The following is a 24,234-nucleotide window of genomic DNA, read 5'->3' on the forward strand; positions in this document are numbered from 1 at the left end:
CTCTGTTCTGTTCCTTAAACACATTGACATATTTTGCTACCTAGCCTTTGTATCTCCCACTCCCTCTGCTTGAGATGCCCTTCCCAGGTGCTCATATAGCTAGTGCCAACCTCACCCTTGTCTTGTCCCGTGCCACAGTTGGCTCCATCTCTCCCCTGGCCTCTCAGCTGCTTGTCAACTCTATGTGGGTACCATGATGCTTCATTTCGCTCAACTTCTGGCAGGACTACTGATTATCTGTTAACTCGTGAATTCCCACCTCTGCCTGGGGCCATGGGACTGCCCCCTGGGCAGAACTCATGCTTTGTCCATCACTTATGATGGAGCCTGGCACACAGTAGGCACTTTGACAGTCTGCTGAGTAGGTGGGTAAATGGACAGCCTTCCACCCTGGGGTGCTCCAGACAGGGACAGGGAGGGCCAGACACCACACTTACTGTGCACTGGGTAGGCATAGGGGCTCTGTCCAGCAGGCGCGGTGCTGAAGCTTGGTCCGTAGCTCAGGAACCCGCTCTGGCTGGGGGAATGGTTCAAACTGTCTTCTGTTTTGATACCTTGGAAGGAGACAGAAGCACCAGACATGGCTAGAACCCTTTCCTGTCATCCACAGAAGAGTCACCGAGTCAAGACAATGTTATCATCAGCTTCTAAACCAGAAGTCACATTAGTGCTAAAGTCAGCAGGTGTACAAGCTTGTGTGTGTGTGTGTGTGTGTGTGTGTGTGTGTGTGTGTGTGTGTGTGTTTGGGACTGGGTCTCATGCATCTCAGGCTTTCCTTAAATTCACTACATAGCAAGAATGATCTTGCCCTTCTGATCCTCCTGCCTTTCCTTCCCAAGTGTCACATCTGGTTTATCCAGGGCTGGGATGGAACCTAGGACGCTGCCCACGCTGGACGAGCTTCTGCAGCTGAGCCACTGTTCCATCCCCACCCTCGACTGCTGGGATTACTGGTGTGCACTGCCATGCCCAGCTCTCACACCCATTTGTGTGCATGGAAGTGGGGGCTGACTGCCCCTCCTCCGAGTAGCTCGCCTTCTTTGCTGTAGATCAGTTGCTCCGGATGGGCCTGGCCCCCAGTTGTGCAGGGACACGTGGCTCACAGTAGTCATCTAGAGCATTCGGTCCCCTCTGCTCTGGAGTCTGGGTCAGGGACAGGGTGGAGCCCAGACAGAGGGAACTCTGGGACTTCAGGGAGGTGTCCTAGGCAGGAAAGGCTCTCTGTGTGGGGTACTTGCAGCTCAGAAGTGTTTAGGGCTGTGTCTGCCACTGTAGTTGAAGAACCAGTAGACACTGAAGCCCACACACAGGGAAACAGCTCATCTGAGCACCCAGGTCCCTGCCTGAAGCCGGTGACATAACACTTTAGCACTCCGAGGAGTTGATGCTCAAGACCCCCAAAGCACCCTTTCAATCTCTCCTACCCTGCCTGACTTCAAGAGAATTGAGCCTCTCTATACTTAACCTGTGACCCATGACCTCTTTTGCCTCCTCATCCCATTTTTTCCCCCTTGGGTACGGCATTGTCACATGAACCAGATTGGCCAATGAGGACCAACAGGGGCTCCTTTGGAAAGTGCCGAGAAGGGCAAACTCTTTCTGCCAAAAATACTGATGCTCAAAGACCAAAGTTGGCAGGCACTGCCTGTGTCACCATGAGGGGACAACATCTGTGGGAGTGAAGGCCATTCAGAGGAGAGCACCCAAAGATGGCTCAAGCTTCCCATGAGCGCTCTGTAGATGACAGGGAACATGTGCACATGTGGAGGTCGGAGGATGGCTTATAGTGTTTTGGTTTTCCCCCTCTACCCCTAAGTGGCTTCCAGGGGTCAAACTCAAGTTGCCAGGTTTGTGCGGCAAGCCTGAGCTATCTCATCGGACCCTCACGAATGCCACTGGAGCACCATACATGACGACAACTGCATCCCCAGATATGCCAGCACAAGAATCACTAACTCCTCATCTTCCTGAAACCAGCATGGGTTAGCGTTATGGTTCTTGTAATTGAAAGAGACATCCTAACAACCTGGAAGAATCTGGGCCATGCTTCAGCCATGCTTTCTCCCCTTTTACCTCCAAGCCAAAATTAGTCCAGCTACATTTATGATCCTGAACTGAGGCATGAAGGGACCACAATGTGGGGCTGCCGGGGCTGCAAGGGCTTGCTTGGTACTCACTGTAAGGGGGGATCCCATAGGCTTGTGCTGGAGGTGGGTACGCTGTATAGGGTGGTGCCTGCTGGATGCCTGCGCTGTACTGTGTCTGGCCATAGGCTGCCATGGCTGCGGAGGGCTGACCAGGAGTGACACACGGGTGAGGCCTGATGGAAGGAGAGATGGTTAAGTCTCCCAGTCCAGCCCAACACTTTCCCCAGATCCACCGCTGGCTGAATGTGACCCACGTGTTTACTCTCTCAGCCTGGGTCACTAGGAACATGGCTGGTCTCCTTGTACCACATCAACAAAAATATGTCTACTTCAAAAGTATATTTTAGGCAGATGCCCCTCCTCTATTCCCAGGGCTCTCCTCACAAGCCTGGGACCCTGAGACAGGGCTGTGTCCCTCCTCTCTCATCCAAGGGCTCTCCTCATAAGCCTGAAACCCTAAGAAAGGGCTGTGTTCCCTCCTCTCTCATCCTAGGGTTCATATGGATTTTGGGACGGAGGAGTTCTGGGTGAGTGATTGAGCCAGCAAAAAGGAACAAGGAAAGGATGAAGTGAATAGAAAGCAGGAAATGGGGGTGAGGAAACAGCAGGAAGAGGGAAAGGAAGGGGACAGAGGCCGTGGAAGAGAAAGGGGGAGGGTGCTAAACAGGGAAAGGAAAGAATCGAAAAAGGAGCAACCTCCAGAAAGAAGGAAACAGCAGACAACACTAGAGCCTATTCTAAGCAATTTACACATTCATTTACTTTGTGGGGACAGGCCACTCAATGTTCCCTTTCCCAGATGGGGAAGCCAAGGTTCAGGCAGTCAAATTATCAGTGCAAGGCCATCTAGCTGCAACCATGAAGCATTCCTATTAGGGAAACAGATACCAGCCTCTGAAAAAGAGGAAGGGAAGAAGTAAGATAAAGGGGATGTATATGGCCAGACTACTCACTTTGCAAAGAGCTGAGGAGAGGCCGATTTGGCAATGCCTGGAGAGAGAAAGAAACACATGAGGGTTTAGCTACCAAGGCCACGTTCAGCTCAAACTGTGACTTCAGAGAGACTTGGGTAGGGAGCAACTTAGAGAGCCATTGCTGGGGACTTTCTCTACCATAGAAAGTTCTCAGAGGCAGGCACTCTTCTCTTAGTGGGCTCACAGCCCCTCTCTGGGTGCACCTGTTCTCCAGGCACTGTAGGAAGGCAGACACGGAAAACACACAGCATCTCGGAACATCAGGTAGAGCCGATGCCCCACATGCTGGCCAGAAGGGGAAACAGAGGCCAAAGAGAAAGGAAGTATATGCCGGAAGGTCACAGTTCACAGGGGGCAACCAAGAGCTGCAGGATGAAGATACAGGCTGGCTCCAACCATATGACCTTTCCTCATCTTCATCCTCCTCCTCTTCCTCTTTCCTGTCCCTCCCCTTCTTCCTTCTCCCTCCTCATCTTCCTCCTCCTCCTAATCTTTCCCTTCCATACCCCTCTTCCTCCACTTGTTCCCCTTTCCTCTCTTGTGCAGGTGTGAGTGTGGACACTTAAAGACCAGAGGACAATCTCAGGTGCCATTCCTCTGGAGCTGTTCACTTTGCTTTTTGAGTCAGGGTTTGCCATTGGCCTGGGATGTGCCCACTCCAGTAGGTGGCCTAGCCAGCAAGTTTCAAGGGACCCTCCCGTTTCTACCTCTCCAGTGCTGGGATGCAGACCACCATGCCCAGGATTTTTACATAGGTTCTGGGGGTTAAATTCAGGTCCTTACCCTTCTATGGAAAGCACTTTACGGACTGAGTCATCTCTCCAGGCTGATATCACCTGATGACATCACCTTCCTGTCCTTCCCCCCACCCCCTTACTCTAGCTGGTGTGGTTCAAGTCAGGCTTGCTCCAGCACATCCAAGGAAGGCACTTCTTAGCTCAGCCCCGAGATCCTGACACAGATATCTTATATTGCATTCCTGGACACCTGCTGTTCAGCTACCACAGGGAACAACTGGGTGACGATGAAACATAACAGATTTAGCTGGGAGGGCTGTTTTCTAGGGTGTCATCGATCTGGGTGGTTCTCCAGGGATTTCAAATAACACCACTTTATGTCCTTAAGTAGCCTGGATGGATTCTGGATGGGAAGAAAGGATACACTCTGCTATGGGACAATCCTCTTGTACCCTGTAAAGATTTGTCACTTGTATTTGTACAATAAAATGCTGATTGGCCAGCAGCCAGGCAGGAAGTATAGGTGGAGAAACCAGACTAGGAGAATTCTGGGAAGAGGAAAGGCTCAGTCTACAGTCGTCACCCAGACGCAGAGGAAGCAAGATGAGAATGCCTCACTGATAAAAGGTACCAACCTACATAGCTAACACAGACAAGAATTATCGGTTAATTTAAGATGTAAGAGTTCATAAGCCTGAGCTACTAGGCCAACCAGTTTATAATTAATGTAGACCTCTGTGTGTTTCTTTGGGACTGAACAACTGTGGGACCGGGTGGGACAGAAGTCTCAGTCAATAACACTTACTCACTGAGTTACTTTTCAAGTCTGCTGACTCTGAGTCTCTAACTCTCTTACCTTACTCTGGGACTACAAGTCCCAGAAGCTTCTCCCCCACACATCTCATAGTCTTATAACATCCATCTTTTATCTTTTCCTGGGAATCACTCTCTCTACATTGGTGATTTTAATCCCCAGGTGAAGAGCTGCAGGGTGGGGAGCAATCTTGAGAAACTCACTCAGGGCCTCTGATCTGAACCCTGGTGGCCCAGCCCTGCAGCCTGTGTCAGCCAAGACTCCACAAGCCAAGAGATGGCCACCAGTATGATTGCAGCAAGCACTCCCTCAGGAGTTAGTGGTGAGCCAGGCCTAGTGGTAATGACTTAGACACAGGATCTCATTTAATCCTTACCATGAGGTAATAGAACCACAAGGCAGGCAAGGCCCTCTTCCTCCCACCCTCTGTCCAGAAGCTCTGGAAACTGAGCGTATCTGAATCTGAACCCCAGGGCCACATGAGCCTGATCTCTGTTGTCAAGTCCTCAAACACACTCTGCTATGCCTCCTTGAACTTCACATAGAGTCATAGCTGACCTTAGACACACAGAACTGTCTTCATGACTACACACAGTGTCAGCATGTATAAATCATGGTCAGATGACCAGAGTTCAGCTTGACTCTATTTATGTATGTGTGTGTGTGAGTGTGTGTGTTTATGCACATGCATGGTGTAATGGCATAAAATATACTCTTTATAAACCACACTTAAAAACCAAAGAGCAGCATTGACTCAATGTCAAGCAAAGTTCTGGCACCTACTTGGTGCCTCCTGATACTTCTCTTGGTCCTGAGGTCTTTGCCCCAGGCAGGCTCAACATGGTCCCCTTTCTCCTCTTCCAGGACCAAGAACCACTTATCTCTGCAGCAGCCACTCTCACTGTTGGTAAAAGCTCAAGTGTGCAGAGCAAATTCAGAAAGCATTGAATTAAACGCTGTTAATGTTTTCATTAATAAATAAGCAAATACTTACAAAAAACAGAACCCGCAGAAACAATATTCCTGTGGGCTCCCTTTAACTTATTGTTCCAGGCATTTGAAATGAGTATCTTCTGTTGCTAAGGAGTGATTGGCATGGTGGCTTTGTTCAGGCTTCTGGCTTCCTCACCTCCACCCCCTTCCTGACCCCTTCAGCCACCTGCCTTTTACCCCTGGACATGGCCAGGCCTCCCTTCTCCCTGCTCCTCACATTTGCCGTCCACCTAGCCAGGGAGTGGGGTCAGGGATGGGCACTTGGGAATGCAGAGTGCTTTTTCTCTTGCAGATTATTCTTTTGAAAAATAGTTTTTAACCTCTTGCCTCCTGTATCACATTTAAACTTGCCATCATAGGACACTCTAGGGATTGAGAAGGTGGGGCAGACTCCCCTACCCCTTCCCTTGTTTCTCCCTGTGTTCCTCCTGGACAGGATGGGATAGACTTCACTGATAGCCGGCCTGTGTCTAGGAGTGGTGGGACTAAAGTGGGACACCATGAAGGTCAGAGACTCTGGATCGAGCAGGAAGGCAGCCAGGCCAGCCAGCCCGTTACAGAGCAGAGCCTCCAGTCTGTGAGTGCAGTATCTGCAGAGGCCAGAAGAGGGCGTCAGACCCCCAGGAACGGGAGCAATGGGCAGTAGTGTGTGGCTTTTGTGGGTCTTGGGAACTGAACTCTGGTCCTCTGCAATGGTTGGGTGTGTGCTTTTAACTGCTGAGCATCTCTCCAGCCCAAGGCCCAGTTTTAATAAGCAGAAACTACAGGAAGAGCCTGTATGTGAGTGTATACAGCTGTGTGATTGTGCATGTGAACACACTGTACGCGACTGTGTGTGTGTGTTTGTTTGTGTGAAGGATACACCCAGTTACTTGCTCATTTGTGAACTCCATAAGTACTGCTATTTCTCACTGTGAGCCAAATCTACAAGCCAGATCTCACAACTGGCTGACCTAATGTCTTTGGAGAGGAAGCAGATGAGGCTTAAGAGCTCAGGTTCCATATTAAACCTTGGCTCTGTGCACCCTGACAGAGGGTCACTGCGTCCATCATTCTTGTGGAGGCTCACTTTTCTCATCTGAAACATGGAACTACAGTTGGGACCTGCAGAGGAAACCCAGGCTACCAAATACCAGCCCCAGATATTCTTATCTTTTCACTTCCCTGCCCCGTCCCCTGGCAACCATTCTTTTCTGAGAGCTCACTGGGTATTGGCATGCCTTTACATCCTCACAGCGATGTTACCAAGCTAACGACTCTGAAAGCAGTTACGACTGGTACACAGCCTTACTGAGTCCCTGGGCTGACTCTTAGCTGGTCTTCAGTGACTCAAGACGGCTTCTGATGCCAGTACAATATCTTGAGGCAAGTATGTGTGTGTCATCCAGTGCAACCTCTCATCTTCCCCAAGTGTGTGACTGACATCACTCCCAACCCGGAAGAGTACTGTTAAGAGTCCAGAAGTGTGCCTCGGTCTCTTCTCACGGGGGCGCTTTGGCAAGCTAATACTTCTTTTGGCCCATGCCGTGGTGTTGCTGAGAGCAGAGGTAGATGGGGAACATGTCTCAGAGTATAATTTAGAGAGTTGAAAATATGTGCTCCTCTGCGGAAACCATCACAAGTTAATTTTAATGCATGTTAAGAGTGTAACGAGGCAATAGCAGTCAAATTTTTCTAAAGCTGGTTCGAGTTGTTCTCTTAAAGGGAATTCATTTCTAGGTTGTTGCTTTTCTTTTTTTCTAAAGAAAAATTAGTAGCAGTAGGCAGAGCGAGAGGCAACCAGAACACAGGGCAGACATGGGCTATAGAGGGAGTGTGTAAGGCAGAGGCTCACTGTGAGCCATGGCGGAATCTTCATTCCTAGAGTGGGATCTGGAGCATCCTCAGAACCCACAGTGGCCTCCGGGAAACTGCTCGAAAGCACAGAGAAGGAGCAGAAAGTAGATTGTGTTTCTTGGGTCAGCACCCAGCTCACTAGCTTCAGACTGGAGCTGGCCAGAATAAAACCGAAAAACTCAGTCCGAGACAGGAGTGGGCAGGAAGTCAGAGAGTCGGGTGCCTGCTCCTGGGGGCGGGTTCACTTGATGAGATTATGGCTGAAACTTTGCAGAGAAGCACCTACACTTTTAAAGAGGAATCTTTCCTTTGGTGTCTTGATATTCAGAACCTTTATCTCTTCCTCTCAGAAAGCAGGATATAATTCAGATCCATCTATCGCCTGAGTAGGAACGAAGGAAGAACGAGATGGGCTTACCCAGTGCCCAGTGGCTACTGTAAGCTGTGAGCACTGGGCCCACCTAAGTGCTGTCCATTTTATCCCTGAGAGAATCTGTTAGCATTAACTGTTATCTTGACAATTAACCAAGAGACAAGCCTTGATTCAGGAACTGCCTAGATCAGATTGGCTTGCAGAAATGTCTGCGCACAGGGTGTGTGTGTGTGTGTGTCTTGATTATTAATTGATGTAGGAGGAAACAGCCGCCATGTAGTGGCCCTGTCCCTAAGCAAATGATCCCTGGCTGTATTAACAAGGTCAGCCAAGCATGAGCCCAGGAGCAAGCCAGAGAGTGAGTCACTGAGCAGTGTTTTGCCATGGCTTCTGCTTCAAGTGCTTGCCCTGATGTCCCTAGGTAATGGGCTATCACCTGGAAGTGTAAGCCAAACAAGCCCTCCCCCTCCCCACTAAGTGCTTTTGGTTAGAGCGATTTTATCCTAGTCACAGAATGGTGGACACAGAAGCCAGCAGCAGGAGGTTGCTGGGACACACCCAGCGTGTGGGATCTGTGCCTTTGGAGTGTTCTATCGGAGGACTAGGGAGGACTTTGGAATTGAAGCTGGGGGGAAAGAGTTGAGTGTTCGGAGATTAATGGGATGTTTTGTGGGAGTCTGGACACTAAGACCACAGTGAGAGGTGTGGACGGTGGAGGCCTGGCTCGTGAGGTTTCGGAGGGAAGCAAGGTCTCTATCCGAGCCATTTGTATGATATTTTAAATTAAACACCCATGCTTGCTGGTCATTTGGTGTTGAAGAATCAGCCGTGATTAAAAAGAGACCAGCTTACTGAGGTAAAGTTTTCTCTGTGCTTCACCGGGACAATGGAAAGTTATTTCCTCATGGCCGCACCTAGAAGCTGATGTTCAAGTGGCACCCGAACTTGAAAATGTATGATCTCCCATGTGGTACCAGTTTTGAAGGCATGGAAGCTACATGATTAAAGGGGTCACGGAGTGCAGCTGAGGCCTGGCACTGTGTTCTAGAAGAGAGGCCATTGGCAAAGGTGTGGCCTCAGCTCTACTGGAGATGCTGATTCAGGATTTTGGAGATGCTGGGGTGTGGGATGTCTACCAAGGACAGAGACAAGGGTGGCGAGAACCCGACCTCAGGCTTTGAGACAGGCTATGTGTGCTGTAGATGGCAGAGCCGGGGAAGTGGGGGCTGCCCGAGCTCTTGGGAGCCTAGATCACCAATGAGCTCCAGATGGCAGACACGGAGATACAGACCTTGGGTCCACATTGCCGGATTTTAGTTCTGCTTTGATCTGATTATGCAGACGCCCCGCCTTGGTTCTTCCTTTTGGAATAAGAAAGCTTGCAACTTGTAAGAGACTTTGGATTTTAAAAGAGACCTTGGACTTCTAAAGTGTTGAAAAATGTGAAGACTGGGGCTCTTAAAGCTGTAGGTCTTTTATAATGTAACATTAACGTTAGGTCTTGGGGACAAAGGATGGAAAGCTTATGGTTTAAAAGTGATGTATTTGTGGGTCAAGTTGGCAAGGTCAAGAGGGTCCTTAGTTATCTTTCATTTCCAATTTGTATAGCCTGGAGTCAACTGAGAGAAGAGCCTCACCTGACACCAAGGGAACGCCTAGACGGGCCTGTGGAAATGTCTATGGGAGCTTGTCTTTATTAATGGATGCAGGAGGGCCCAACTCACTATGGATGTCACCCTCCCTAAATATGTGGTCCTGGGATGTATAAAAAAGCTAGCCGACAGCATGCATGTGTGGCTGGACAAAAACAGAGGAGATGCCTGCCAGGGCCTAGCTTCTTTTACAACCAGAACCCATCATTCAGAATGAGTATTGATGCATATAAGGATTATAGACAGCTCAAAGGGATGATGGTGTTGGCGAGGTTGGTTAGTTAAAAGCACAGGTAGCGAGAAAATTAAGATGTATGCATTATCATATAATTTTCATGTGATAAATGCATATTATAGAGTAAAGCGACTTGAGCGTGAGCCTAGGGCAAGCCAGAGAGCAGCGTTCTTCCATGCTTTCTGCTTCCAGTTACTGCCCTGACTTCCCTACTTCCTGACTATGGCCCAGAAGTATAAGACAATTAAGCTCTTTCCTCCCCTGAGTCGCTTCGGTCAGAGTGTTTTATCAGAGCAAGAGAGATGAAACTAGAACAGAATCCAAGAGGAGGTTGTTGTGACCTGAACCTTAGGGAGGCAAGCAACTGGGCAGGGGGAAGTTAAGAAAACTTTACTTGTGGTTCAAAGCTAACATTGACTTGAAATTAGCTCATCCCTCAAGACCACTGTCTGCATCCATGTTTTAAAACACACAGCCACTTACCCATCCACCCAACCACTCATCCATCTCCCCAACCACGCATGCATATATCTACCCAAGCACTCACCCATGTATCTACCCAACCATCCAAGCACTCAATCATCCTCCCATCTACCCACCCACCTAGCTATCTGTCCATCTCTCTAACCCCCCATCCCGGCCCCCCACCTATTTATCCATCCATGCACCTAGTCACCATCCATCCATAATTCTGAAGGTCTTCTACACGCCAGGTGCTGAGCTATATACTAAATAGAAGGCCTTTTAAATGTACATGTGGGAACGAAGAGTTATCACTGGTGGACTCTAGGCTTTCCTGCTGAGCTATGCTCCCAGCCCTGCACTCTGAGGCAGGAGCTCCAGCACTGAGGCACATCTTGAGCCCCCAGTTCAAAATGACATCCATGTGTTTTCTGAGGTAGTGAAAAAGAAGAGGGGAGGTGGAAGCCGGATTTAGAGGACCCCCAAAATGACCCTGGACCCTGTTCTGAGGCGATGCCAGCATTTCTTGGAACCAGAGATGAGGAAGAGTCTGCCACAGGGTCAATTCTCAGGAACACTAAAGATAAAGGGAGGGGCAGGGACTTCTCTAAGCGACGTCTGCCCCTTTGCTCCCACCAGGTGGGCTGGTGGGCTGAAGGACTCAGCACCTCAAGGGAAAGCAGATCTTGAGGGGCACTTTCCCCACTTTAATCGACTGTGCACGTGGTACACAGTGAAGACAGAACAAAGGAGTGGCCTAGAGCCAGACTCCCACCCTGCCTCTGATCCCTGTGGCCACTCCACTCAGAGAGAGACAATGGTCTAGTTAATCATTTACTATGACCCCCCCCACCAGTGGGCCAGGCTGCCACACACCAGAACCCCATTTAATCCCCTGTGTGGCACCTACAGAGTAGGTCATTATCACAGCCCATTCAACAGAGGTGGAAACTAAGACTCAGATTTGCTTGGCTGGGGAGTGGCTGGCCTGGAAGTCAGTCCTAGATGCCCCATGCCCACAGCTCAGACCCTTCTCATGCTGACTTGGAGACACAGTGGGGAACTGCCTGGGCCTCTAACAACAGAGAGAAAACAAGGAAGGTCTCTGACCCCTCGAAGACGGTCGCTTTCACAGATGCTTGTAGATACCAGGAGAATTGCACGTACCTCCCTCCCCCACCCCTGCTCGGTCTCCGAGCCCACACCTTTGTGGTGAGATTTTGAACAGGGTTGTCTAACGTCATAACCAGCGTGCAAGGGCAATGCCATTCTTTGTCTCGGTGACAGAATAATTACTCAGGGAAGCCTGGATTCGTTCTCCAAAAGTTCCCTGAGATTTTCATTGGACGCATGACCTTTTGGTTATTTGTGACAGTCCTGTAGCATTCCTGTCCCATGATCTGACATCACCCAGAGCCCAGGAAAGAGAACAAGCTGTGTGTGTGTGTGGGGGGTCTGAGGACAGGGCTGGTGGCGAATCCCCGGGCATACAGCCGGAGACAGGGTTAAGTCTAATGCTTCAGCATGATGGCTGAATGCCTCTGCTCACCCCAGGCTCTACCAGGAAGGCTGACAATCCCAGCAGAGCAAACAATAGCTCAGATTGTTCTAGAGAAAACTAGTCTGGCAGCATCGTTTGCCAATAATTTTCTAAACAGCTTTAACTGTCTTCTGCTTCCTTGACTTCAACCCAACCTGAAAGCAACAGGCAGACAGCGTCTCGTCTTGGGCACAGAATCCTGTGAACCTGACACCTGCCGGGAGGAGGTGATGGCAGGAGGGATCTGGGGAACCGAGGCAGAGACCCAACAGGTCATGCCTTAGGTAGGGCTAGAATGCACCCAAGGCGACAATCCTTCATAGCAAATGTCAGGATTTCTTGGAACCAGAGACCAAGAAGGGCAGCTTAGAACATGACCACGTATACCTGTCGCTTGAATGACTGACAAGACTGTGATCCATGTGCACTTCTGTTCTAGAACCATCAGTGTGGGTGTCAGGTTCTGGGACTGGTACCATGGGGACCGCCATCTGTCACAAATGAGCAAGGCCCTTTGAACTTGCCCAGTCAAGTTTCCGCAGAAGCCTACCTTCTCTGTCACTCAGAGCCCCCAGGGCAGCGTTGCCTTCGCTCCACCACGTCAGGGATTCCTTGCAGTCACTGCTTGCTGCAAGGCTGGGTGAGATCACCACTTCTAACATTGCCTTGTACCTGAGTGGAGACAAAGGGGAATGGGATTTATTCAGAATTATGCATCTTCGCTAATGAATCATCTTTCTTTCCCTAAGAATGTAAATATTAAAAGCTGATTTCCTATTCCCAACCTTCTAATAGATTCCATATTATACGGAAATGAAGCGCTTGCCCCTGGAGCGCATCCCCATTCCATGAAAACGCCCCCTCCCGCGCTCTGAGCTTTCCCATTAGAAGTATTGTGTTTTGGTCTCTGTTCTGGATTGCCCTCGGACTGGGGAGACACCCCAGGGGAGGAAGGGAGGACAGGGGAGGAAAGGACTGGTATTTCAACTTTCAGAGACTAGAGGGGCTGGGGAGGGCACTCGGAGTTGGCTGTGGCTACGGTAGAAAAGCGGGCAGTGTGCTGTTCACACAGGTGAAGGACACAGAGGACAGTCTCAGTATTTCACAGGTGCCTCTAGGATGGGCCCTGGCATCACAGCTCTGTAGTCCCAGCTATGTGGGATGCCCAGGTAGAAGAATCCCATGTTCATTACCAGCCTGGGCTACAGAGCGAGTTCAAGGCCAGTCTGGCCTACTTTGTGAGATACAGCTGCAAAATGAAAAGTCGAGAGAGGGCTAGAGAGCAGGCACTTGCGTGAGTTCCTCCCCTAGGACCTGAGCACCTCTAGGTGGTGTGACCCATAGCCCAGAGCAGCTACCCTTCCAAGACAGCAAGCCCTGAGGCTGGAATTGCTCTAGATTTTGACACGTCACAGGGCTTGGGGTGGGAGTGTGTGTGTGGAACACATGGAAACATGGGGTTTCTTAACTTTTCCCTGAAGCATCCCACACGGGCCCACACTGGCACTGTAACTGTATCTGCTCCAGGTGCCCAGGAGCTGTGTCTGGAAAGCAGGGCTGCCAGCTAAAGCTCACAGCGTGCGGGGCAGCCATCAATGGCCTAGACTTCAACTCATGATACTCACTAGAGAGTGCCACTATTAGTCAGGGAGAAGCAACACTTACTGAGCCTTTCTTAAGCTGAGGCCGCCCTGGGCATGGCCAGTTAATGCTGCTCTGATGGGTGGTCCACTATACCTAGTGGACCAGGTCCACCCCAGAAACACTGCGGGTTCAACTCTCCCTAGTTCTGATATTTGCTAACTTGAGTAAGTCTAAGAGACTGAGACCATAAAAATGCCTGCCTGAAAAGACCATGGTGCAGATTAGGAGGCAAGATATAGAAGGGGTGAGCTTGGGGCAGCCACCCAAGTGCCCATGTGTCCCACAAGACGGGGCCTTGACAGAGCATGCTCAGAGGACTGAGTGGCAGCCCATGTAGTGTGGTGATAGACGAACAGAGTCCAGCAAAGAGGCAGAATCTACTAAGCCCCAAACACACAAGTCAGGGTTGTACAGTGTTAAGATACATGAGATCAAAGGGGAACAGCGTGGCCGGAGAGAAGGCTCAGGGGTTGGGGGGGTGTACTGCTCTTGTTGAGGGGTTGGTAGGGTGTACCGCTCCTGTTGAGGGGTTGGCAGGGTGGGTATAGTGCTCTTGTTGAGGGGTTGGGAGGGTGTACCGCTCTCGTTGAGGGGTTGGGAGGGTGTACCACTCTCGTTGAGGGTTGGCAGGGTGTACCGCTCTCGTTGAGGGTTGGCAGGGTGTACCGCTCTCGTTGAGGGGTTGGGAGGGTGTACCGCTCTCGTTGAGGGGTTGGGAGGGTGTACCGCTCTCGTTGAGGGGTTGGGAGGGTGTACCGCTCCTGTTGAGGGGTTGGGAGGGTGTACCGCTCCTGTTGAGGGGTTGGCAGGGTGGGTATAGTGCTCTTGTTGAGGGGTTGGGAGGGTGTACCGCTCTCATTGAGGGGTTGGCAGGGTGTACCACTCTTGTTGAGGGTTGGCAGGGTGTACCGCTCTCGTTGAGGGGTTGGAAGGGTGTACCGCTCTCGTTGAGGACCCAGGCTTGGTGCTAAACACCACATCAGTAGGTTTTGGACCAACAATCAGTTCTAGGATCTGACTGTCTCCGGCCTCTTAAACACCAGTACATACAAATGCACATATTTTTAAAGATCTAAAACCAATCAAGCAAACAAACAAGACCAGTACTGTGGATGGGAATGATAGACCGTGATCTCAGGAGGAAGGACTAGCTAGCTAGGGCTCTAAGCTGGGAAGTAGAGCCTGGGAGTTCAGCTGGATCAGCATGACTTGTTATGCCAGTTCAGGGTTTTTTTCCTGAACAAGAACCTCGACCCCAGGCCAACTCAGCCTGTCTCCTACTCTAACCTGTGAACTAAGACTAGCTCTCATTTTTTTCCTGTTTCTTTCTTTGCAGCGATAGAGATTGGACCCAGGGCCTTGCAATGTAAGGCAAGCACTCTACTATTGAGTCATGCCCCAGTCCAGGTTGTTACATTTTTAAAGGATTAAAAAAAGCCAAAAGAATACCATTCCCCCCAACAAGTCAATACGATAGAAAACCAAAATGTCAGTGTCCACGAGCAAAATTCCAACACATTATAACCTACTGTCACGACCATGGTTACTATTACACTACAACCTCAGGGAAGAGTCCAGACAAAGACTGTGGGTGGCTCCCCAAAGGTGAAGATATTTAATGTCTGGAAGAGAAAAGTTTGTACCAGGCTTTTTCTTTTGGGTCATTAACCAGCTCCCAGATCACGACATGGAGACTTCTTACAGTTGTGAATGCTCAGCCTGGCTTAGGCTGTTTCTGGATAGCTCTCTTAACTTAAACTAACCTGTTTCTCTTTAGCTTCCTTTTGCCTTGGGGTTTTTCTACTTTTCTTTTCTTCTATATATCTTACTTTCACTGCTTCTTGTGTTTGGCTGGCAGCCACCAGGCTTCTTGTCCCAGGCGTGTCCCTCTCCTTTCCCCTCATCCTCTTCTTCTAGATCCCTCTTCCTGTTTATTCTCTGTGCCTCCCAGCCCTGCCTAGCCTTCCAATTGGCCATTTAGCTCTTTATTAGACCAATCAGGTGCCTTAGGCAGGCAAGGTGCAACAAATGAAACACACATTCTTACATTGTTAAACAAACGGGGGGGGGTGTAAACAAATGTAACACAGCTTTAATATTTCACAGCATAAATAAACGTAACACATCTTTGCCCAGTTAAAATAATATTCCACAACAAAAGTCTGTCAACTGTGATTTAGTCTACAAGCAAGGTTGTGGCTACACGATTGTTCTATTAGTTTACTATCTACTTTTGTGTGCCGGAGGCAAGTTTTTGAAAGTGTATGGTAGATGTGTGTATGTGCACACTTGCGCATGAGGGTATATTCACCCAAACAACTGCATGTAGGAAGTATAGATTGATGTTGGGATGTCTTTCCCTCAGTCATGTCTCTACCTTAATTTCTCCGGACAGCATCTCACTGAGTCTACAGCTGACTATATGGCTGGTCCAGCTGGACAATAAACCCCCAGATCCTCCTCCAGTCTCCTCTCCCAGACATTGGAGTTATAGCTGTGCACCACGGTGCCCAGCTTTTGATGTAGGTGAGGGGGATTTGAACTCAGGTCCTTGTGCTCTTCCAACAGGCACCCTACCCACAAAACCATGCCCCTCAGCCCAAAATGCTTTATATAAAGCTTTTAAACTGGCGAGAGATTCCCACACAAATCAATGGGCACTTGGGACTTTACACAAACAGCTAGTTATTGGTCCTGTTGTTCCCACATACACAGGAATCCTAAGTATCCAATTCCTTGTTCCCAAATTTCCACAGGCACTGCAGGGTGGAGGTTTGGGTGGCTGCTTCCTTCAGCCCTGCGTGGTGGATTGCGCCCTTTGCAGCAAGACTTTGAACCTGTCACCTGATTGTAGGTGACAGAAATTTACGCAGAATCCCCCCCCCCACTATTTCCTTCCTTTTCCAGGGGGTCAGGGGATAACAATTTTAAAAGACAGATGATGTAAAAGCCTTGGTCCCCAGATGTCATCTCGCTGAGCATGGCTATCATGCCATGTTTAGTCGGGGCGGCTAAACTGCCAATCCCAGTTTTAAAACGGCACGGATTGCTTTCTTCCTGGTACTTAAAACTTGTAGAAATAGTCGGAAGGGCTTAATAAGACAACACTGCACAACAACCTAGGCGCTTGCCTTCTCTTGGAAATGAGGGAATAGCCCCATGGCTTTGCTGGTCAAGACACAGGACTGGCGTTTGCCGCAGGCCGTGCCATGTTTGATTCTCAGCCCATCGCCTCGGCCCCCTTCTTTTCTTATTTACACTTCTTTCCGGTCCCCACAGTCGTTTGCACTGGAGAGTCTGGGAATATATATTTTCAGAACAGACAGCAGAGAGACACGTCCAGTCTCTGTCACATGACTTGGGGAATTTACATAGCCCTGCTGGCACTCCTAAGAGCTTCCTCATATCCGAACGGCCCTTACTGACTTTACACTCTGCTGGGTTTTCATCCTGGAGTCTCTGCTATGGGACAGAATGGAAGTGATTAAAGCTTTGGTGGATTTTATGTGCTCTCCCACCTAAGCTGTCAGTGGCTTGGAAATCAATTCTGTTTTCCCCACAGGACCCCACAGTATCCTGTTATCCTGTTACCCCATTAGCACCTGCTGGAGGGAAGAAGGGAGAAAGGGAAGGGGAGAAACAGGAAGCTGGGAAGGTAAACTGTCCCCTGTGCATGAGGACCCGAATTCAAATCCCAGCACCACGTAAAAAGTTGGGCATGGCGTGTGCACACAGTGTACACACACACACACACACACACAGTGAGCTCGAGAACAGCTTGTGCTACACAAAATTCTGTGTCAATTTAAAAAACAAAAGGAACACATCTATACTTAGTAGCCAGCATCTTTTGATTGGATCAGACCTTTCCCCTCTTGCTTCATTTCTCACTGGGCTCTAGACAATGACTCTAATCTCTAGTGTATCAAATATGTAAATGTGGTCGTTATAGAGCATATGTAAATATAGTCATTATGCCGTCTTATGGATGGCACCTGCTCTAATTTTCATGCTTGTTAGGCTTTTTGTCTGAAGATTTATTTATTCATGAATTTTATGTTTATGAGTGCTCTGTCTTCATGCACACCAGAAGGAATCCATTACAGATGGCTGTGAGCCACCCTGTGGTTACTGGGAATTGAACTCAGGACCTCTGGAAGAACAGTGAAGTGCTCTTAACAGCCTGAGCCATCTCTCCAGTCCTGCTTGTTAGACTTTTATCTTCAATCTGCAATATGACGTTCAAACACATGCATTGCTAGGTGGAAGCCTCGCTCGTAGCCACAAGTGCACTTCCCTGGTGGGGGCATCCAGATAGCTACCATCTTTCACCCATTCCAGACGATATTGCAATGAACATCTGGCTATTCATTTAAGATCTATCTATCTATCTATCTATCTATCTATCTATCTATCTATCTATCTACATCTATCTATAATTTGCATATACCTGTCTTTTGTACGTGTGTGTGTAGTATCAGGGGAGAATCTTGAATGGGTTTGAGACAGGGTCTTCTTGGCCTGAGACTTTGGCTTGTCACCTAGGCTGGTTGGTTGGCCAGTGAGCCCCACCTTTCTAGTGATGGGATCACAACTGTGCAATGCCAGGGTGGGTTCTAGGGTTAGAACTCAAGTCCTCATGCTTGTGAGGCAAGAGCTTTACTGACTGAGCCATCTCTCAGCCCTGGATCCATGTATCCTTGAACTGCGCGCGTGTGCGCGCGCGCGCGCGCGCACACACACACACACATCCCACACATCGAGCAAGATTTCCATGTGAACTGAACATTAACTGACATGTTAATGTTGATCAAACATTAACAGCCTGCTCCTTATAATTCCCATGCTTTTTAAGACTCCCACTAGCCACACACAGACTTCCAGTTTCACAGCCTGATGTTACATTTGTGTTGTGGTTTCCATACAAGGCATTCTCCAGAAAGGCTGGTGCTGGAAGGCTTGGTCCCCAAGGAGATGAGGCACCTGGTCTGCGACACACTGCTACGTGGTCAGCCTCACCTCCCCCTCACAGCCACAGAGCCAGGCAGCTCTGAAATGAAGAATTGCTTCTAAGCATAGAGGGGCAGTCTGATGAACATGCTTGGACCTTCCCAGAGCTCCACCCCACACACTGATGGGCAGGAAGCAGCATTCTCATCTCTCATATCGATGGCATGCTGGGGAGAAGCGCATATCCATTTCCTTTATTCTTGTTCAGCGTTAATATTATAGCTTTTCTTTGTTGTTGTTGTTTAGGGTTTTTTTTTTGGTTAACATGTCAATGATGCTTATATTAGTCTCCTATTCTGTTGTAGATTTCTTTCTCTTTTCTCCCTCTGCCCCTTTCTTTGGGGCAGGGTCTTATACAGTCCAGCCTGGCTTAGAAAGCACTGCAGAGCTGAAGGGGACCCTGACCCTCCTGCTTCCACCTCCAGAGGGCTTTGATTACAGGAAGGTGCCAATACTCCTAGCTTAAAATGACAACTTCCCTCCATTGATGGGAAGCAGGGCCTTGCACAGGCCAGGTAAGTGTCCATCATAGGTTGCATCCTTAGTTCTGCATACTTGGAATTGCCTGTTTTCTTCATTAAAAAGGTGTATTTTAAATTTTATTCTATGTGTATGGATATTTTACCTGCATCTGTAACTCCAGTTCCAGAGGCTGTAACTCTCTCTTCTAACCTTTGCGGGCACCAGGCACACACAGACATTCATGCAGCCAGCTCGGTGTTGATGCTATAGAGCATAACTTGAACTTCAAGCTAGCTTTCTCAATCACAATAAAAACCAACACTAGGAAGAATGTTTTATGTTTTGTTTTTGTTTTTTTTTTGAGACAGAATTTCTCTGTAGCTTTGGAGCCTGTCTTGGAACTCACTCTGTAGATCAGGCTGGCCTTGAACTCACAGAGATCTGCCTGCCTCTGCCTCCTGAGTGCTGAGATTAAAGGTGTGCACCACCATCTCCCAGCTAGGAAGAATATTTTGAGACATCCGAAGACAAGGAAGGCCAGGCTTGAGGACCCAGGGTCTTTGAGAGTGAGGGTGGTCAGAGTTAAGTCTAGCCTTACCTTCTTTTCTCTCAAGACACCTACCAAGTCATGAGCAATAGCAACATGACGCCTTAGTGTTCTCCTGTCTCACTGGGCTGTTGAGACAAATGTCGCTAGGGCAGCTCAGACACAAGAGGAAGAAGTCGTAGACAGTGTGAGAGCTCAGAGTGCAGCTGGAGATTGTGGATGGTGTTGCTTCCGGGAGAATTGCTGAAAAGCTGGGAGGGAACAGGAGAGAATTCAAGCAGAAAGGGGTTCCTTAGCAAGAAGTCAAGGAGAGAGTTACCCCTCAAAGATGGGGAGCCTTAATCAGTACCCTAGGCTTGTGGGGTTGGGAAGGCAGCTTAGAAGATAAGAGTGTTTGCCAAATAAGCCATTAAGACCTGAGTTCAAATCTTCAGCACCCATGTAAAACACCTGGATGTGGCTACATGGGCATCTGTCACCTCACCAGTATGCGGGGGCAGAAACAGGGTTGCGAGGGCTTGGCGGGTGCCAGCCTAGGTCTAGGTTTAGTGAGAGACCTTGTCACAAGGGAAGACAGTGGACAGGGGCAGAGCAGAGCACTCGGTCCTTCTGTGGACTCTGCACAGAGATACACACAGATGCACACAGATGCATGCATGCACCGCTCCCGCCATGCACAGATGAAACAAATACTCCAGGATTTCACTGATCCCTAACTTGGAGTAAGAGCAAGACAAACAGAGACTGCACCGTGTCACATCTTAATCCCACATTGGATGAAGGATTGCCTCTGCCATCAGAGCCTGCCAGGAGAAAAGCGTCTCCTCTAAGGAGGATGTAATCTCCCGGAGTTTCTGCATTGTTTTCAAACACAATAAACAAACAAACAAACAAACAAATAAAAACAAAACAATGACCAGATGTGTATAGAGATACGACCAAAGGGTCAGAACCCAAGACCAAAAGCCAAACAAACCCCATGAGAACCAGAGATCAGAGCCACAATGGGCCTCCCAGCAATGGAAAACAAGGTAGGAGTGGGCTGAAGAAGAAAAGATGCTACTTAAACTCAAGGATGATGTCAACAAAAGTCAAGTGGAAACTTTAGAGCGAGATTGAGAACACAATGCAGAGCTCAGCAGAACCACGGAGAGGACGCGGCGGTGGAAAAGATCAGTGGGCTGAAGTGCCAGTCAGGAGATGCGGCTCAAGGAAACTGGGATACAGGTTTTTATTTTTTTTATTTTTTATTTTTTTTACATTGTCATATAGTTGATCTGTGAAGCGTCCTAAAGCACTTCCTAGTTTTATTTATTTATTTATTTATTTATTTGGATACAGGTTTTGACAAAGGACAGAACCAAGGCTACTCATGGTAAAAGAGCTAACATACATGTTACGGGAGCCACAGGAGGGCTGGAGAAGGAAGAAGTAAAACACAGTGTTTTAGGGAAACCGACATAAGACTGTCAGAGATGGATTAAGGATTAAGAAGTTCTGTAAAACCATGTAGGGCACAGAGCTGATCATCCCTGGGCTTGGCACAGTCCAGCTGCTCATCCCTAACTTAGGGCAGGAGGGATAAAAGATATTTTTAAAAATGATAGAATAATCAAAGCATATTCTCTAAAGAGAATAAAGACTTATGACTGGGTCTGTATCTCAATATAGAATTCCATGCCGGCAAAGAAAAAGAAAACTCTTTAAAAAATGAAGATGAGGGTCTGGGAGCTTTCTTAGTGGGCAGAGTGCTCAGTGTGTGAACATGAGGGACTGAACCCGGACTCCAGCACTGTGTGACCATGAGGGACTGAGCCCAGACTCCAGCACTGTACAAACATGAGGGACTGAGCTCAGCTCCAGCACTGTGTACTGTGTGAGCATGAGGGACTGGGCCCAGACTCCAGCACTGTGTGAACATGAGGTACTGAGCCCAGACCCCGGCAGTGTGTGAGCATGAGGAACTGAGCCCAGACTCCAGCACTGTGTAAAAAGCCAGAAGTAAGAAGAGTGCCAGAAGTAAGAAAGTGGGGTGCAGGGACAAGGCAAACTTCAGGGACTTCCTTGGCAGCCAGTGTAGCCCAAACAAAAAGCTCCAGGTTCAGTGAGAGATCCAGTCTCAAAGAACAAAGATGACCAAGGCCAAGCCCCGATCTCCCATGTGCACAGACAAGTGGATGCATCCGTACGTACACATACTCATATAGCTCAAGAGTGAAAATCAAATGCAAATGAAGCAAGAGTTGTGCTTTTGCCATCAGCAGACCTACGGTACAAAATGCCGTGTGGAAGCATGACAACTCAGTGAGGATGCCCAGCGACATACAAGGGCAAACACACTCCGTCTGGCCTGTCTAGGCACATGTGCTAATTATTGACATCAACAGCCTTCAGGGGCCCATATTACGATTTTTACAGTAATCACTTAAAGAATGAAAAGGAATGCAACCATTTACATTCTCTTATAATAGTATTAATACAAACAGAATAAACCTTCTGGTTACAAGACAACGTTTGGGCTGGTGGGATGGCTCAGGGGGTAAAGTCTCCTGCTGCCTGACAGCGCAAGCCTGCTGACCTGAGCTCAATCCCCTTGATGCATGTAAAGGGGTGGAGAAAACCCACAAAGTTGTTCTCTGTCCTCCACACGTGTCCTTTGACATATGCTCCCAATTAAAGTAACAGCAACAACAGAGATTATCAAATCAGACTTTTAAAACTGACATGCTTTGTATGAGATCACTTTGAAAGATAAAACAAGATAACCTGGAAACATTGCAAGAGAAACCAATGGAATAGCAAATCCCAAGCAAAAAAAAAAATAATAATTGGGAAAACCCACATGATATAAACACGAGGAAAGCTGGAGCAATTCCAGACAAACTTTAAAATAAAAACCACGGCAATAGACTTAGGGGAACACATATATTCTGCCAAAGAATCTATCGATCAAGGTATAATTTGTCAAATATAATAATATAAATTATAATAAGGTAAGTGTGCTCTTTCCAGGTTTATTTCCCGAGAACTGGCTCAAAATAGGGATCAAGACAGCTAGCTGAGTCTCTGCTAGACAACTCAGGACCTAAAATTCAAACACAGGGTATAAAGCAGTAAAGAAAGGGGCTGCTGAGATGGTGCAGTGGGGAAAGTACCTGCCACAGAAGCGTGAGGGCCTAAGTTCAAATCTCCAGAGTCCACATAAAATTGGATATATCTCTAATCCCAGGGCTCCTATGTCCCCACTGGGGGCAGAGACAGCAGAAGCTTCTGTGCCAGCTAGCCTGGGGCGTGAAGCAGTGAGCAAGAGGCCTATTTCCAACAAGGTGGAGGTGAGGACCAACTCTTAAGGTTGTCCTCTGACCTCTACCCAAGCTCCTTGACAGAAAACACACACACACACACACACACACACACACACACACACACACACACAGAGAGAGAGACAGAGACAGAGACAGACAGAGGCACACACAGAAAGAGACAGGCAGACACACACATTTTAAGAGAGAAAGAAAGAGAAAATTTAAAAGGAATAATAAGCACCATTGACTGAGTCTGATTCCCTGCCAGGCAATGCAACATCTCAAACACCAACAGCTCTGCAGCAGTTCAAACAAGCCAGCGGCGGCATATCCAGACTCGGCGGTAGGAGTGTTAGAGACCGCGATCCTTCTGATGGACAACTGACCTTTCCTGCTGCCCACTCCAGCTCCAGCTTCCCATGCAGACAGATGGGCTGATCCTCCATACGAGCTCTGGGAGTTTGCAAAGTCAGAAAACTCAACATTCTGTCACAGCTCTTACATGGCAAGCACCTGCACATGCCAGGCAATTGCCCGGATCTGTTTCCTCCAATGCTTCCAGTGACCCTGGGGGATGAAAGTACCTGCCCCACGTTTCCTAATAAGTGATAAACCCAGGTTCAGGTCTGAGCCAAGCCCGGGCACTGGCAACTCGTGAGTCATTCCTGCTTGCTAAGTGTTTTCTGTTCTGCTGTGGTTCTGCACGGTGAGTTTGTGTTTTGTGAGCTGTGGTTTTGTTAGTGACTTACTGGGGCAGAGGAGGAGGAGGAGGAGGAGGAAGGCAGACCTCTTCAGTGTCTTGACGGATTTGAATAGCTTCTCCTGGCTATGTTCTCATTTTAAAGAAGACAGAAGTTAATACATCTTCCACCTAAAGAGTGTCCACTCTGGGGCCAAGGACTCTTGGCTACCGTCAGCTTGTGCCATCCTGTGAAGCAGGCAGAGATGACGCCACTAAAGTTCACAGTGACCTGGCCTCTTAGCGAGAGAACCGGGACTCACTTCACTCTCAGTCAGGTTCCAAGGTGTGAACTCTGAGCCACAGCGTGCAGGAGAATGGGTTGAGCTTTGGGGCATCCTGTGTAAGCAGGACGATCTGAGTTCAGAGCCCAGCACCCATGTAAAAAGCCAGGTGTGGTCCTGCGAGCTTGTAACCCCTGATTCTGTGGGAGACAGAGGCATGTGGATTGCTGGAATTTTCTTTCAGCCGACTTCCAGGCTCATGGAGAGACCCTGATTCAAAGGAAAAAGGAGGAGGGAACCTGATAGAGCAGAGCAACTAGCATGCTTCTCTGACCTCTGTGTGTGCATGACACAGGTGCGCGCACCTGCACACATATAACACACAGGTACCCATGTGCACACGCGTGTGCACACACACACACACACACACACACACACACACACACACACACAGAATAGATGAGGCTTTGAACCCAGGTCCCACCTTACAATAAAATCTATTCCCTAACCTACAGAGTCCCAGACTTGCCATCTGCTACA

The 24,234-nt window shown here is 48.7% G+C and overlaps 1 protein-coding gene across 2 annotated transcripts in view; it reads right to left on the reverse strand.

The window, feature by feature from the left end:
* Eya2 (EYA transcriptional coactivator and phosphatase 2) overlaps positions 1 to 24,234 on the reverse strand; it is a 154,634-nt gene that overhangs the window by 76,610 nt on the left and 53,790 nt on the right. The window contains exons 2-5 of one of the 2 annotated variants that reach the window (XM_005362877.3): positions 12,314 to 12,435; positions 3,101 to 3,137; positions 2,178 to 2,320; positions 438 to 554 (exon numbers count right to left, since the gene is read on the reverse strand). In XM_005362877.3, the coding sequence (XP_005362934.1) occupies positions 438 to 554; positions 2,178 to 2,320; positions 3,101 to 3,137; positions 12,314 to 12,425 (409 nt within the window). In that variant the 5' untranslated portion in view covers positions 12,426 to 12,435. Of the gene's footprint in view, positions 1 to 437; positions 555 to 2,177; positions 2,321 to 3,100; positions 3,138 to 12,313; positions 12,436 to 24,234 lie in introns of those variants that run through there. The other variant, XM_026787031.1, reaches the window with a different exon arrangement.

This window comes from Microtus ochrogaster, linkage group LG8 (assembly GCF_000317375.1).
Source record: "Microtus ochrogaster isolate Prairie Vole_2 linkage group LG8, MicOch1.0, whole genome shotgun sequence".
NCBI lineage: Eukaryota > Metazoa > Chordata > Mammalia > Rodentia > Cricetidae > Microtus > Microtus ochrogaster.